Source organism: Podarcis raffonei, chromosome 5 (genome assembly GCF_027172205.1).
Source record: "Podarcis raffonei isolate rPodRaf1 chromosome 5, rPodRaf1.pri, whole genome shotgun sequence".
Taxonomy (NCBI): Eukaryota; Metazoa; Chordata; class Lepidosauria; order Squamata; family Lacertidae; genus Podarcis; species Podarcis raffonei.
Genome location: NC_070606.1, coordinates 50271960 through 50289202, shown reverse-complemented (window position 1 = coordinate 50289202; position 17243 = coordinate 50271960). Strand labels below are relative to the sequence as shown.

At 41.4% G+C, this 17243-nt stretch overlaps 1 protein-coding gene across 1 annotated transcript; it reads left to right on the top strand.

Annotated features, from left to right (window-relative positions):
• Positions 1 to 366: 366 nt before the first annotated feature.
• On the top strand, positions 367 to 10751 carry KCNK18 (potassium two pore domain channel subfamily K member 18). Its single transcript, XM_053387450.1, has 3 exons — positions 367 to 549; positions 3625 to 3768; positions 9940 to 10751. The coding sequence occupies exons 1-3, from the start codon at positions 453 to 455 to the stop codon at positions 10749 to 10751; spliced, it is 1053 nt and encodes a 350-aa protein (XP_053243425.1). The 5' UTR covers positions 367 to 452.
• The last annotated feature ends 6492 nt before the right edge of the window (positions 10752 to 17243 follow it).

Genomic DNA, 17243 nt, shown 5'->3' with positions numbered 1-17243 from the left:
AAACTATCCTCTCCTTTCAAATATCACGTAACTGTTGGAGAGGCTGCACTGTAGCCTGTCATCTGCATGCATTATAGCTCCGGTGGAAATCAATAGCCATTCTGCACAAAGTATTAATATCTGACAGACGGATATTTCTCAGACATGATTGGTTGCAAGCTCTCTCCAGGCTCCTTTGGGTATTGTGAGGATAACTCCAGTTATAATATCAAGAGCGCTTTAAGCATGGAACAGAAATAGTGTATTCTATTCCTCTTAAGCGGAAGAGGTTTTGCAGGAGTGCTGGAGCCTTCTTGAGTCTGCTTTTGCTGAGACCAAGTTTTGAGAAGATGAAGACAGAACCATCGCCTTCCCAGACAGAGAAAAAGTCCTGCAACCAAGTGTTTTGGACAGTCTTCCCTCATGTCTGCTTCATTTGTTCCTTAGTGATCTACGCATTGCTGGGTGCTCTCATGTTTTCTCATGTTGAAGGCAACAGAGAAAGCAATGAAACAGAAGCATATCAGACTTTCATGCGACAGCTTTGGAATCTGTCAAAGAATTCATCAGGTATGTGCACAAGTAGCATTGGCAGAGATGTATTAACCCAAGTTTATTTCACAGAGTGGATGTCAATTCTCTTGTCCTTTTGAATGTCTGAATATATTTGGGCACCTGTGACTCTGCAATATACTGTGTTGGGTGGTTTGTTTGTTTTTTGCTTGTTTTAATGTGAAAGGATTTCTCATCCTCGGAGGAATCTCTGCTCCCAGTTTCCGAACATCATACTTATCTCTGGTTTATGAAAACAGCTGCTGCTTAGGTCTTCTTCCCCATCTTATGACTTTATTGTTGTGTAGATCTTTCTCACCCCGCAATCTTGGTCATGGGCTGTGGGACACTGCCCATGATTGGACATTTTGGTGTGAAACAGATTCCTTGGTTCCAGTAAAGCAGTTCATTATTTTGAGGCTTTTTTTCACACCAATCGCTGTAGGCGGCTGTACCATGCCTGCCCTACAATGCTACAATCCTAAAGTCAAGTTTTGTACATATCCTAAGAAGCAGTAAGTCCTTTTCGAGGAATGTGATTGTTCCAGGATGCATCATTTTAAGAAAGAATGGGTTTGGAACAATGGTGATAATTTATTGAAAAAATATTTAAGATCCAAATTTGTCAGGAACATTTTGTTAAAATTATGTTTTAAATTCAATCTCAGGTTTAATTTTATGATGTTTTCTTTCTTCTATCACTCCTCAGTATTTTCTCCATGCCTTCACTCAGTGCTATGGAAAACATGTAAAAGCACATGGTTGTGTTACCAAGCAGGTGCTGTTTGCATTTATTTCAACACCAGCTAGAGTGGCAACCCCCACCCCCACCCAGATCATAAGCTCGCCCCCGTCCAATCATTACTTTCCTCTCCATGGAATGATGCACTGGAAGACTTCCGGGTTAGCGCCATCGCCTAATGGCGGATTCCCTCCGAGCTCCGGAGGGAATCGGCTCAGCAGGGGTTGGGTCCTGCCGCGGTGGCGACGCGGGGACCCTCATAAACCACAGGCGTTGAAGCCTGTGGACCTGGTGACTCGGCGGGCACCATTTGCGCCCCCCCGACCCGCAAAGGAGCCTTTTTAAAGGCTCCGGAACGGGGGACGGAGAGCGGCGTGGTGCTGTGAGTCGACTGCTTCCCCTGCTGAGTGAAGCCACATGCCATGGACGGAGAGCGCTGACTTCTTTCTCTGAACATTTGGACTAAAAGTAACAACCCGTGAGTAATACGGAAATTGGACTTAAAAGGGAAATTTTCTTTGGGAATTAGGCACGACCGGGTGAGGTGTAAAGAGGAAGTCCGCCCACCCGCCTTGTAAACATCGTAAAGCAAGGATTTTATTACTAAGGTTGTGAGAATACCTTTCTTCTTTGTGGATTAAAACAATTAACTCTACGTTTTGGCAATTTAAGTGATTGTGCTGGAGGATAAGAGCTAACATTGAGAAGGGAATTCACCCCCCCAAGACCCGGGAGCGATCGGTGGGAGAGCCTGCGGAAGAGAAATAAAGACTTTGACAGCTGTCAAACTAGCTGTCAAAGTTGGGAAAAACCGAGAACTTTGTTTCTGCTATCTTTGCTGGTTATATTCGCTACAATTTGGTAACAAATTGTTAAAAATAAAGAGAAAAGACTAACTTGACTTTTGGGTTGGAACTGGAAGATAATAAGAAACTAGAATCCCTCTAGAGGGGATTAGGACATTACAAAAATGGCTGTAAGTGGAAAAATACTGGCTGAACTGGAGAGGTCTTTTTTTCTCTTGGGAAAGTTACAGGAACAGAGTGATGTTTTGACTATTAACGTCACAATACTGAAGGGAACAGTAAACAAAGTTGCTGAGCCTGGGAGGGACTTGACTCAAGTTTTTGCAGATGAACAGGAAAGTCTTGCAGTTGACCTTAAAATTTCAGCAGCCGAACAAGAAAAGAAATTTGAGAAATCTGAGAATGTGATGAAAGAGGAACATGATGATTTGAAGGAAAAAGAAGGAGGAGCTATAATGCCACAGATGGTGAGGAGAGCCAGAGGCCGGTTAAGATGGATATAAAGGAAAATAAGATCAGGATGATGGAAATTTCGTTTGAATTGAAGAATGGAAAATGGAGAGATCTCCCTATGTGGAGATCTGAAGACATATGGAATACAAACCTGGCTAAAGTGGAAACTGGAGCTTTTGGGACATTTGGACTTAAGAGAAGTAAGAAACAAGATCTTGGCTCCATTTTTAAATATGGAGGCCTAGCTGGAAGAAACATGGACCTTATTGGGACAGAGCTCCTTCGAGATTCGGAGTTTAATATAAAGGACTATCAAAAAAACCGGCAGAGAGGAATTGAGAGAGAATTGAGAGCCTCGGACGTGAGGTCGCCAGGCTGACTGCAGATGGACTGATGGACTTTTTGTTGGGGTTCGAAACCGGGAAAAGGGGGTGGTGGGGCCTTGGGAATCCAAAGGGTGTATAACTATATTCTGTTTTAATTAACTTGGTTTTGTCATTAACATAAAAATGGGGATTTCAGGGAAGGGAATTGGGGCCGACCTTAGAAAAAGACTTTTAAGAATAAGTATTGACGTATAAAGATTGAGGTTTTTAAGTTAAAGTTGGTTAATTAAATTGATGGGGTGAACTTAGAAAAAGATTTTTAAGAATAAGTATTGATGTACAAAGATTGAGGTTTATAAGTTAAAATTGGTTAACTAAAATGAATTAGAGAAAATATGGTAAAGTTTGGGGACAAGAACTTGCTGAGCTAAAAATTGGAACTGGAATACAAGAAGGGGAGGTGTGGGGAAGTCAAGGAAATTGGTAATTGACAGTAAGAAATGTGAACTTTATGTGTTTTAATTGTTGTTATTTAAAGTTTTTTCTTTATTTTTTGAAAATTCCAATAAATATCTTTAAAAAAAAAAAGGAATGATGCACTGGAAGAGAGGCGTGTGTTGTTTTTAAAAAAACTAAACCTCAATAAAAGCCAGCCAGCCAGTCTGTGCTGAATAACTCAATGGTCCATAACCCTTACTTATTGTCCATCATCCAGGACCATAATTTTCAGTTTGTTTAATACTAAATCCCACTTTCTTATGAACAGGAAATGAGATCTCCTTTGATGAGTTCAAGGAAGAAGCACGTAAGTTGATTGAAACAATTGAATGGGAATGGTTTGGCGACCCTAAAAAGAAATGGTCCTTTCTGGGCTCTCTCTTTTTCTGCTGCACTGTGTTCACAACAGTGGGTAAGTATGACTTTTCGAAAGTATTTTGCACTTGACTTGTTAAGATAATTGAGCTCATCAGCATGTCTGCAAGAAATATATAAACCCCAGTGGGGACCTGTAGCTTCTTCAGCAACAGCATATGCCACCAGAATCTCAAAGTTACCTACATTACACCATGAATATAGTCATTTGAGGGTGAATGTCGGTGTCCATGTACATAGGAGTCACTCTCATTGAACTCAGAGAGATTACTTCCAAATATATATACGCATAGGGTTTATGGTTGCAAAGCTACAATCCTGTGCTCATTTATCAGACAGTAAGTCACATTGGATACAGTGGGATTTACTTCCAAGAAAACATGTGATTGTAATGCAAGTTACATCAAGGACCTCTCATAAAGTTTTTACATACAACGTGAAGACACTTCTTCAGTGTTATAAAAATAGCTGAAACAAACAAGTAAGTTAAGTCATCATTGGCTGTAGAAACTTCCCATAGAAAGAAGGGGTAAGCCATATAAGCCATATAAGGGAGTACAGGATGTGTGGCTCATGAGGGTCCCCAGGCACACCAAATCTAGAAATCTTCTTACATTTTTGTTTGGAAAAGGTTTAAAGTTATTGATGTTAAAAAAATAATATTTGCAATATTCGAATATAACTTTATTATGTCAGTTAGTATTATGTGTAAAGACGTGTCTCTAATTTATATACATTCTGAAGACTTGTGCTTCATATTTTAATCCCCAATCAAATCACGTCACATCAAATCTTTACTAATCTTGTCGATGAACAACATTTAGAGAACAGGATAAAACACACATAAAACACATTCACTTCATATTTAATTATATTCCAACAGAATATTAATACAGTATTAATAATAATAAAGTGATAAAATATCAAACATTAAAAACTTCCCTAAACAGGGCTGCCTTCAGATGTCTTCTAGAAGTCAGATAGTTGTTTATTTCCTTGACATCCAATGGGAGGGTGCCATTTCCGAGAAGGCCCTCTGCCTGGTTCCCTGTAACTTCACTTCTTGCAGTGAGGGAACTGCCAGAAGGCCCTTGGAGCTGCACCTCAGCATCCAGGCAGAACAATGGAGGTGGAGATGTTCCTTATTATTAATTTTGTTGGCCTCCATCTATCTTGAGAGACAATGGAGTGTGCCTGGGGGGCAGGCGCAAGTCAAACTGCTGTGCTAGCAGCACTGAAGTGACTCCCCTGGGGCACAAACCAGGGCAGTGTGTATGGAGGTCCAGGGCTGCCAAGATGACAAGACAAGATCCCCCTCTCAGCCTCTCTGTTGTGGTTCAAAGGAAAGCCAAGCAATATGTTTGGCACCAGCATTGCTGCAGGAGTTGCCGGAAGGAGGTGTACAAGATGCCATCCAACTGTCTTAGGGACTCCACTCAGGATTTGTGTAGGGTTTAGTCCTTAGTCTTTTCTTCTCCCAAAGATATCCCACAAGACAGCAGAGGTTTAGGATCAGAGTTTTCCTTCTCCTAGATGGGCTGCCTTCCCAGGTTGATGAGCCCCATCTGCCCCTCACTTCCCTCTACAGCATGTGCAGAAACCCCCTTCTTCACCGTTGGACCCACTACTGGTCTTGTCCACTCAATCTGGCAGCGCCTGTCTTCACGTGCAGGAGAAGTCCCTAACTCACAAGGGTTTGAGACCCATTGGCTACCCTCACCTGGTTTCGCCAGCCAGTGAAGTCATTCCTGGGATATGGCTGCTGTCACGTGCTGACAGCTTCTAAGAGCCACAGGTGAGAGCTGAGTGCAGGGTGAGGACCAAAGTGGACAAACTACACCAGAAGGAGAACCACGTGTCCCCCACCAGAGATACTACCCCTCTCTTAACGCCCCATTCACCCCTCCTATTTAATTCAGCTGCTAATAATATTATTTCATCTCCTGTCAGAATATACTGGTATATAATCAAATTAAATTGGGAGCTCCCCCTCCAGAAAATAAACCCAATTTTTTCTCAGTGAAATATGATTGCCACTACCTCAAACCAGGAAGAAGAAACCAGGTCAGGAGGACACTAGTCTCAAACTGCCATAGTGCATAATGTATAAATGATGATTTTGTTTCAGTGTCAGAGCATTGATGCCTCTCTTAGTGCTTAGGCTATGTGCACTATGTACCGTATTTTTTGCTCTATAAGACTCACTTTTTCCCTCTAAAAAGTAAGGGGAAATGTGTGTGCGTCTTATGGGGTGAATGCAGGCTGCGCAGCTTTCCCAGAAGCCAGAACAGCAAGAGGGATTGCTGCTTTCGCTGCGCAGTGATCCCTCTTGCTGTTCTGGCTTCTGAGATTCAGAGTATTTTTTTTCTTGTTTTCCTCCTCCAAAAACTAGGTGCATCTTGTAGTCTGGTGTGTCTTATAGAGCGAAAAATACGGTATATTCTTGTGATGCATGCACCAGAGATAGATTCTCTACCTCTGTATGCACAGATAGCCTGTATGATATAGTGCTTAGAGTACCTGGCAGACTGGAGTTCAAATCCCCACTCAGCCATGAAGCTCACTGGGTCACTACCTCTCCACCTAGCCTACTTCACGGGGTTGTTGTGAGGATAAATGGGAAGGAAGAGGAAACATGTATGCCGCCCTGAGCTTCCTGGAGGAAAGGTGGAGTATAAATGTAAGAAATAAATGAATGAATCTTCAGGTCATCAGTTGGCATACCCCAATTTATTTCCTGGGATTGAGGTAAAGACAATAACTTATAGGGACCACTTCAATGAACATATTATGTGGGTAACCAATGATATTCAAGGAGCAAGTAAAATCTCACTTGGAGTTCTCTTAAAGATATATTAGCAAGGAGCAATGCTAGTTTTTAACATTTGCATTTTCCTTCCAGTGTAGTACATCATCTGGGGAAAGGTGGGCTTTGGTGAATCTAGTCTTCTTCTGCTAGCTAAGTCATTTAAGATGACTGTTTCAAGAAAGAATCATCTAAGCAACATATGCATACCAAAAGATTCACAGTAATAGGGACCTAATTCGTTTGTGGCTGGCAAATGCCATATTGCTATTTTTAGCAATTGGATTTATAGTAAAATAAGCAACAGGGTAGATCCAAAAGGTATCTCATAACAGAAATATGAATACAGGACAATTTTTAACAAAAATAAAATATAAATATTAGTATTGATGTCATTTGATGATTTTCAAAAGTTAAGACGTGATTGACACTGTTCTGCATTCTCTTTCTCCCTCCTCACTTGTGGCTGCTTGCCATACATTGGCAACCTATTTCTTGATTGTGAGCACTCTGGAAGTACACCAACTTTTTGCAATTATCATTTTTGCTATCGTCAACAATTCTGGGATTACAAGACAGTGCATGTCTGATTCATAGTCACTTATGAATCCAGGCAATAAGGATTTGGGAGTTAATGGCCAATTATAGTCTGTCATTGATTTCTGTTAAAAAAAAAATTCCCAAATTTAGACAACAGTTTGGGAAAGAGGGGATGTTCACTGAGACCTTTCATGAGCATCAGAGGAGGTACCAACTGGCACAGCCATCCTTTGAAATCAGCACATCTTTGAATTTTTCAAATCATTCCTCCAGGGTAAAATGTGCATGAGAATCAACTTATTGTTGAAATATATATATATAAATACATTATACTCAAGAAAACTGCTTTCCAAAAATGTGTATATTAGGTAAAACTGTGTACAAAAATGTGTATATTAGAAGAAAAGGAATATAAAGGGACAGAAGAGTAGAGACTACTTAGCTAGATGGACCTGATATGTGGCAAATTCCTACTATCTAACTGAGATCCAGTGTGGTATAGTATTTAGAGGGCCAGGGAGTTCCACGTTCAGACACCTGCCCTCTGTCCTTGGGCCAGAAGTCCAAGCTGCAGCAAAGTCCAAAATCAGCTGCAGCAAAGTCCATTTGTATTAACCTAGAATAAAATCATTATAAAAATTTCATATGTTGGGGATTTGCCATGTTGAACATATGTTGAACAGAATAGATAACATTGGCTATTAAAACTACTGGAAACATACAGGTGTTGTGAATGAGGCAGAAAAATAAGAATCTATCTTGCAGGGAAAGAAAACCTCCAAGAAATTTGAAGATATTTTAGTACAGCAGGTTTTCAACGTTATCTTAAAGCAGCAAACATATAAAAGAATATTTGTCCAGCTGTAGATTTGCACTGGAGATTTCATACTATCATAAAGCTGGAAAGAATAATAATAACAATAAAATAGTTCCCTGCTCCAAAAGAAGGCTTATCCCTCCACCAGTTCTCTTCCCCTTCCTGGTCCAATCCATATACGCAATCCAGACTGTTGTGGCTCATGAACTAGAAGGTGCCGGTAAGGCAAATTCCCCTGGACTCAGGAAATCAAGCCAAGCCAGCAAAATCATGAAAGCAATGCCAATCTATTTGCTGAGGGTTTTTTTGTTTATTTGAGATAGGAAAGGAGGACGCACTCTCTGTTGCCTGTAACCTCAGGCAGAATTTGTTAGTATTTGGGTGGACTGTATTGTTAAAGTATTTTACAAATAACAACCCCACCCCATCCCCCCAAAAATCCCAGAGTCTGGGCTTAAGCCTTTTCGATTACTATCATTAAGAGATAAAAAGGAAACAAAAAAAACCTACTCCATACATTTAAATTATAGCAATTAACTTCCTCCTCTGGCCAATCCCTGAAGTCTACATTATTAGTTGCTTCCAGGTGCGAAAGTAAGGAGGTAAAGGCATTTCAAGCTTCAAGGCCACACATCAAGTTGGCTGTAAAGTTGAGAATGGAATCTAAAGACTGTAGGAACGCTTAGTAGCAAGAATTCATGCAGTATTTGGGACGTACTTCTATAACAACTTTTCTGGGAGTAAGTCCTATTGAACTCAGTGCGACATGCTTTTGAGTAGACACAAATAAGATATGCTGTTAAACCTTTGGTTTGCTAACATCTCTTGATGAACTAAGTAGCATATGTAGTGACAGATCTCCTCATAAACTACTATCTTCATATTGTACTTTGTATGCAGTGTGGAATCACTGTACCCCCCAACCCAATTTTCTATTAGTTCTTAGGAGGAAAGGACTCTGATCATAACATATAGGAATGTTATTAATGCAAGTTGACATTATGTGATTTGATTTGTTGACGATTTGCCCTTTGCTGCTAGATCTTTAAGGGAGAGTGAGGCCTCAGGCAGCAGATACTAAAGGGAAGGGAGCAGGCAGAACTGTGTAACCCATACAGACTGCCCTGAAAGCCCTAAGGTAGCTTGCTGTCCTCAGATGGGGTGGATAATTTTTTTCCATTGCCAAATGTAAGAGTCAAGTACAAGTTTGATCAACTTCCGTGCATGGAATGGGAGAATTGCCATCTTTCCCTTTGCCTCAGGCAGCAAAATGTCTTGGGCTGGCCTTGTGTTGTAGTCAACCGGTGTATTGCAAAGAGATTAAGTTGAAGTATGTTAACATCTTGCTAAATCACCTACCAGCACTTAAAAAAAAAAATCAATCAAGGATTACCAAAAGTCAGTCTTTAGTTGAGCAAAAGATACCCAAGTTAGATACAGTGGTACCTCGGGTTACAGGCGCTTCAGGTTACAGACGCTTCAGGTTACAGACTCCACTAACCCAGAAATAGTACCTTGGGTTAAGAACTTTGCTTCAGGATGAGAACAGAAATCACGCGGTGGCGGCACGGCGGCAGAGGGAGGCCCCATTAGCTAAAGTGGTGCTTCAGATTAAGAACAGTTTCAGGTTAAGAATGGACCTCCAGAACAAATTAAGTTCTTAACCCGAGGTACCACTGTACTGGAAGAATGTTGTTATTTGCAGATAAACATGAAGAAACTAAGGATAAACTCTACAAAAGGAGGCAACCTTTCCAAAAGAATTTTAAAAATGCACAAAAGGGGACTTAAAGAAACCATTTCATCTTGCATTGTAGGTAGGAAAATTAAGTTCTGCATAGTATTTGTCAAAAGCAATGGAAATACATGAATGTAGTAGAGCTGTCTGTTTTTAGACTTCACGTTCTGGGTGGCAGGGAAGCAATATTGGATAAAGGGAGGAAATTCTTTGCATATTTCATCAGCTTGGTTTTAATTGACATACCAGTGAAAAAACAAATCAAATGGAATTTAAATTGTGCTTCTCTGATTCTGTTTGGTTTCAGGTTATGGTCATACCTACCCTGTGACAAGACCTGGGAAATACTTGTGTATGCTGTATGCATTATTTGGCATCCCTCTAATGTTCTTAGTTCTCACTGATATGGGAGACATCCTCTCATCTATATTATCCACATCTTACAATAAAGGGAGACAACTACAGTCAAAAATATTAGCCAGGCTTTCTCTTGCATCCTGCTGGAAGAAGAAGAGAGACTCAAAATCTGGATCCTTAGCCCTCAGGCAAACCAAAGTAGTCCTTCATGAACCTTTAAACATCAAAGAAGTGCTAAGACATCATTCTTCACTGAAAATAAAGCCTTGCCAAAGTCGAAATGTCGAAATATTTGAACAACTTATTGCCAGGGAGAACCAGTTCCTTGCACCACCGAGACCTGGCAAGTTTGAACGATGGAGTTCATGCCCTGAACTGGATTCAGGGGCAATGATGAACCACATGATTGACAATATTGACAATATAGGGAAAAGAGTAGAAAAGTTGGATGTGCCATTTTGGTTGATGATGCTCATTGTCTTTGTATACATTTCCTGTGCTGCCGCCATCCTTCCGCGCTGGGAAAGCCGTTTGAATTTCGAGGGCGCTTTCTATTTCTGCTTCATCACCTTAACAACAATTGGCTTTGGTGACGTTGCCCTGGAACACCCCAACTTCTTTTTGTTTTTGTCATTTTATATTGTAGTCGGCATGGAAATTGTCATCATCGCTTTCAAGCTGGGACAAGACAGGCTCATTTCTCTGTACAAAAAGTTGATCTGCTGCATCGGACGGAAAAATGCCCCACAAAAAATGGTATGAAAAATGTCCATCTAACTAAAAGGAGAGGCAGCAACATCAGTGCCAAACTCATGTTGATGGACAGCTGCTGCAGGCTATTGCAAATGCTTTTGTTTTTCCACCTTAGATTCAGTAATGGAAAATCATGATGGGTGATTATTTTCATTGACAGTGGGATCTGCTGTAAACTAGTGGAATGATTATGTAGCAGCTGAACACAAATGATAGTGAGGGCATTCCTCCCCTTTAAGGAGTGGAATAAAACTATTCTTTGGAACGCTAGGTAATATAGAAGGTGCCACTCTGTTAAATATGAATATTCACAATTGTGTGGACATATCCACCATTTGGCTCCCCCCACTCCATTGGCAATGACAGCGGTGAGCTAGAATAATTGATAATAACAATGAAATATTTACAATATTAATATACCACATCTTACTGAAATTGGTTCCATGTACATTTACACAATTGAGATAACAAAATAAAACAGACAATTGGTAAGATTTAAAATGCTTAAAATTTAAAAACCTGGGATAACAAAAGGGGGGTTGTTTGGCACCCAAAATATGATGGTGATTGATCAATCAATCAATCAATCAATCAATCTAAATAACACTTGATGCAAAAAAAGGACTTCAATATGGTTTACAGGTATATTTTAAAAAATACAGAATCATTGAAATATAGGCATCCAAAATTAAAATGTGCAATAAAACAATTTCATCAAAATATAGAAAATTGAATCTGCAATTAAGGGGTCATCCATAACAAAAGGAACTCCTTGATGGACATTGGCGGATGAAGAGGTTCCTGTGGAAGCTGGTTTTCTCTCAGCTGCCCCTGATCTAAGCATGGCAAATGGCTTTGAAAACCACTGAGAAGAAATCCAGAAGAACCCACCATGTTACATTCCCTCTGTCTCTCCTAGAGATGGTTATCAACCAGGGCAACCAAGGCAGTTTCAGATGGCAACATTACTACCATGTGAACTTCCTGGGGGATGCCATTCCATGAATGAGGCACCATGGCTGAGAAAGCCCCCTCTCCATGTTATCACTCACTTCTCTGATGTCACCCTGGTCTATTTAGTTGTCACATCTGAACCAGAAGTGGCTGTATAAGCTCTGGACTGGATTCTGTGGTGGGCCGGATGAAGGCTAGGAAACTGAGTGAATCCTGGCATGACAGAGCTTCTGTGGGCAAGTGATTTCTGTGGTCAGAAGATAGGCCAGCTGTCTGTTCTGGGCAGGGTTGCATGACCTTTGAAAGTGCAGGCATGCAGTCTGGGGGATGCTCCTACAGGTGCCTGTCACTGGAAACGCAGGTATCTTCCTAGGCTTGAAAAATCTGCTAATAAGCCAATATGCTACTGGGTCCAATCTCTTCTTCTTCTCTCTTTGGCAATCACTCATAGCTAAATATGGTCTTAACAGTGTGTCCATAAGTGACTGTGGAGGCCAATTCTGGACCCACAGATCAAATTTAAGGTGCTGCTGTTAGTATGTATATAAAGCCTTAAACAATTTGGGGCCACTGCCAGGCAAAGCCACCCCCTGAATTGTCGGCAGCAAGAAAGTGGACAGGTGAGAGATGGCTGAGGGCAATCTGAGGTTGGTGGGCCAGTTGCCCATTTGCCCTAACAGATCAGCCTCTACCAGTAGCAGCACTGATGTTATGGAACCCCCTGCCAAAGAAGATCAAGCAAGTTCCATCTGTATTAACTTAGAAGCAAAGATCTTTGTTTAATCAAGCTTTCCTGAAATGTGACCAGTTTTGTATTATTAGTTATTTGACTGACAGTACAGTATTCATGTTTGAATTTTATATTGTTTCATGTAACTTTTTGTATCATTCAGCACTTAGGTGGGACTTTCCTTTTGACTGAATGGTGTATAAATTTGCTAAAGAAAATAAAGAATCACAGGAAAGAACCTTAGCTAATGATCTGAGAGTGCAAGCAGGAAGGCACTCCTGCAAGTACTGGGATCCCAAGCTGTTTAGGCTTTAAAAGTCAATGCTAGCACTTTGAGTGGGCATAGAAGTGGGCAGCCAGCCAGTTGAGCTCTTTTAATGATATATGACCTGAATAGGCTGTGCCAGTTAAAATCCTGGCAGCTGTAGCAGTTCAAGCTTCCAAACTGCTGCCTTCAAAGGCAGCCCCAGATGGAACACATTATAGGAATCCAGTTGGGAGGTTATCAGGGCAAGGGCAACTGTGGCCAGACTAGCCTTGTGCAGGAGAAGCCACAGATAATAAACCAGGCAAAGCTAATGAAAAGCACTATGACAGCCTAGGCTGTAGCTTGCCCCATGAGAGAGAGAGAAGGAAGGCAACTAAACCAGTCCAACCAACCCCTTCTTGGCCACTTCACCACTGTCACAAAGGGGATGTCTTTATTTTTCTCCGGGTGCCTCTGCTAAAAAGCCCTTTAATTGGCACAACTTGCTCCTAATATTGAGTAGTGTGGCATTTAGGGTGCAATCCTAATCCTGGCTGCCAAGCAGCAAGGCTTTATCAAGCAACAGGCATTCTGCCACATCTCCAGCCCCGACACACACAGCAGCTGACATGGAAGGTGGAGGGAGGCAGCAAAAGTGCTGGAGCTGATGCTTCAACTGGGCCCAGTGTCATCACACAACAGCAGTGGCTCAGGATGAACAAATCCTAGGGCAACTTCCCTCCTCTACAAAAATACTCCATTTCAGGGTAGAGGAGATCCCGTAGGAAGCACTGCTGCACACCTGTACATTTCATAGGCAGAAGGATAATAACATCAATGGAATGAAACCTGCGACATTTCATCAGTGGCAGAAAGCTGGAGGCTAGCTTAGCCAGGAGAGCTGGGTGCAAGTGACTGAGCACTCCCACCCCTGGGCCTGGCACAAGAGAGAAGATTGAATTGGTTTGCCAGGCACTGAATGAATAACAAGGTCTCATACCTCCCCCCTATATGAAGTTTTTCACAATGTGTTCCATGGAAAATATATGTGGCAGAGAGGGATATGTCAAATTTTCCTGCATATGTCCAATCCTTGTTACTTTGCAGAGAACACTTGGATAGAGTTTAAGCACTCCTCACACATCCTGATCTTCTTTTTATGCCTCAACTATGTATTATGCACTGCTGATAATGGATGGTGTTCAGAATTGTGTGTGTGTGTGTTACTAATAGCTTTTGTGGAATGTGGAGGTGAAGGGCCAACTGATTCTCATGCTTACAGAGCTGGAGAAATGAAACATGGCTGAGAGCAAAAAAACAACAACAACCCAAAACAACCCAATAATTTCTCAAAATCATAAATACCGTAATTTTTCTTATTTAGCATAGTGAATGCATTTCTTCTATTTCCTACAGTACTATCACTAGAAACTTTATTTCACAACAATGTACTCCTGTTATTAAAGCACATAATGAAAACTCACCTTGCTAACAGCAAAGATTCCTCCCCCCAGGCATGCACTTGCTTTGAGCTAGCAGTCACTGGGTGCACAACTAATCTGATTTAATGTTCTAGCTGCAGTTACTGTAATATTTTCAGAGAGGCAGAGTTGGGCATGCACTGTCAGTGTTTCTGTAAAACTGCAGTCTGAAAAGCACTTTAAATTCTTATATCAAATTTTGCCAATGATATCTTGGCTGAACAGATTGGTGCCTTCTCACTAACCTCTTTCATTTTCACAGTGAAATAACCACCATCTCATAGCAGGGCTGTTACAAGGATTAAATCAATGAAACTTAATGTATACCTTGATCACAGAAAAGCGTTGTCATCCTAATGCATGAATATTTTCCAAATGGTGCTTACACTTGGTCTCGAAAGTGGGTTTGATTCTCTTTGTCACACAAATCCTATATACAAGCACATTTTGATTGTCAGAAAGTTCAGTAGTGCAGAACTAGGTATATAGGCTCTCGTATCAGTGAAGTATTCCTGGTAGGGTCACTGCTCTGACTTTTAAAACCCTGCTTCAATACAAGTGGGCAGTTCTTCAATATGTATCATTTGATTATGCTGGACTCCTTTTACAGTTGACATTTTGATCTGAGCTGATTGTTTTTCCCGTATAAGAAGCAGGAGCACTGCTAGGTACTTAAGAGATTAACAACACAGGCCATAAATTGGCACAACATGTGCATATGCTAATTTATATGTGCAGATGCAAGTTTAGGTTTCTGAGTGAATTACGATGGTGTGGCTGGGGTCTCTCTCTGCCACTGTGCTTCATAGCACTCCCAGCATGCCCTGTAAGCAAAGGCTCCCTGCCCCCAACATTGCACTAATTTATTGCCCTGCCAGTGCAAGGATTTCTGCTTGCACAATGGGACTTGCCCCCTCCCCCATGTGTGCCCCTCCCCAAATCTGCCCCAGAGGCTTGGGGATACCCCCAGATCAGATTTAGGGGGCCTGTGAGGGAAGAAAGTCCTACTGCACAAGCAGAAATCCTTGTGCTCATGGGACAGTTCCTTAGCACTACATTCAATGCAAGCTAAAGTAGATTTTTTTAAAGTTTGTTTTTAATGGTAAAGGAGTCCAGAGATCTGGGGCCCAGCATAAAAGATGTGGGTCTTGGAGGGGGCCTGCTAAACCACCCACTAACCACACTGCTGGTAAGAAGTGAGAAAATAAAAATCTACGTTCTGAGTTCCTGATCTTTTTGCAAACTGTTAATGACGTTTATCCAATAAAAACAATTATTTTATGTTTTTTCCCCAAGGTTTAAGCAAAGAGTATTAAAATAAACAAGCTTTCAGTAACCTCAATAATCATGATTGATTGCTAGGAATTAATGAATAATTTATCATATGCTTTAATGTATGCAAAACAATACTAATAAAGGTTATGCCTGCACCACACCATTCTAGGTATTTAATCTTTAGTTTCATTTGGCAGCTATTGTTCCAAAATAACAGCACTGTTTGGAGTGACTTATGAATTTCTTTCAGGTTGCCTGATATTTACTTATGCTCTACAATGCCTCTAAGCTTGCCCTGATATAACTGAAAAGTAACGCACACAATTTCACCCAAAGCTGCTTCCAGGAAAACATAGGTAAATATGAAGCTGTCTTGAAATTACTCTGGAGATGTAAATTTGGGTGGCCCCTCTGAAGTGGCACTGAGTATGGACCCTTAAGTCCCCAAAACAGCACCATACACACAGAAGAGGGAGATATCAACAGACCTGGTGCAACCCCAAAGCTTGCAGATAAACAAAAGAAAACCTTTAGAAAAACCTTAGGCGTGGAAACCCTAAACCAAACTAAACATACTGGAAAGGGAAAATTGAAAATAGGCGTGGGTGGGAGATGGAATGCCATAGGAGCACCAGAAGCTGCCTTATTGTCAGACTCACATACCCCAAACACCACCGCTGAATGTCCAGCACTCATTCAACAATTGGGGTTCTCTCCAGATGGACGTTTGCTGCAATTTACTACCATGTGAACTTCCTGGGGGATGCCATTCCATGAATGAGGCACCATGGCTGAGAGAGCCCCCTCTCCAGTTATCACTCATTTCACTGATGTCACCCTGGTCTATTTTTTTGTCACATCTGAACCAGAAGTGGCTGTATAAGCTCTAGACTGGATTCTGTGGTGGGCCGGATGAAGGCTAGGAAACTGAGTGAATCCTGGCATGACAGAGCTTCTGTGGGCAAGTGATTTCTGTGGTCAGAAGATAGGCCAGCTGTCTGTTCTGGGCAGGGTTGCATGACCTTTGAAAGTGCAGGCATGCAGTCTGGGGGATGCTCCTACAGGTGCCTGTCACTGGAAACGCAGGTATCTTCCTAGGCTTGAAAAATCCGCTAATAAGCCAATATGCTACTAGGTCCAATCTCTTCTTCTTCTTTCTTTGGCAATCACTCATAGCCAAATATGGTCTTAACAGTGTGTCCATAAGTGACTGTGGAGGCCAATTCTGGACCCACAGATCTAATTTAAGGTGCTGCTGTTAGTATGTATATAAAGCCTTAAACAATTTGGGGCCACTGCCAGGCAAAGCCACCCCCTGAATGGTCAGCAGCAAGAAAGTGGACAGGTGAGAGATGGCTGAGGGCAATCTGAGGTTGGTGGGCCAGTTGCCCATTTGCCCTAACAGATCAGCCTCTACCAGCAGCAGCACTGATGTTATGGAACTCCCTGCCAAAGAAGATCAAGCAAGTTCCATCTGTATTAACTTAGAAGCAAAGATCTTTGTTTAATCAAGCTTTCCTGAAATGTGACCAGTTTTGTATTATTAGTTACTTGACTGACAGTACAGTATTCATGTTTGAATTTTATATTGTTTCATGTAACTTTTTGTATCATTCAGCACTTAGGTGGGACTTTCCTTTTGACTGAATGGTGTATAAATTTGCTAAAGAAAATAAAGAATCACAGGAAAGAACCTTAGCTAATGATCTGAGAGTGCAAGCATTTGCCCCAACAGATCAACCTCTACCAGAAGCTGCCTTATTGTCAGACTCACATACCCCAAACACCACCGCTGAATGTCCAGCACTCATTCA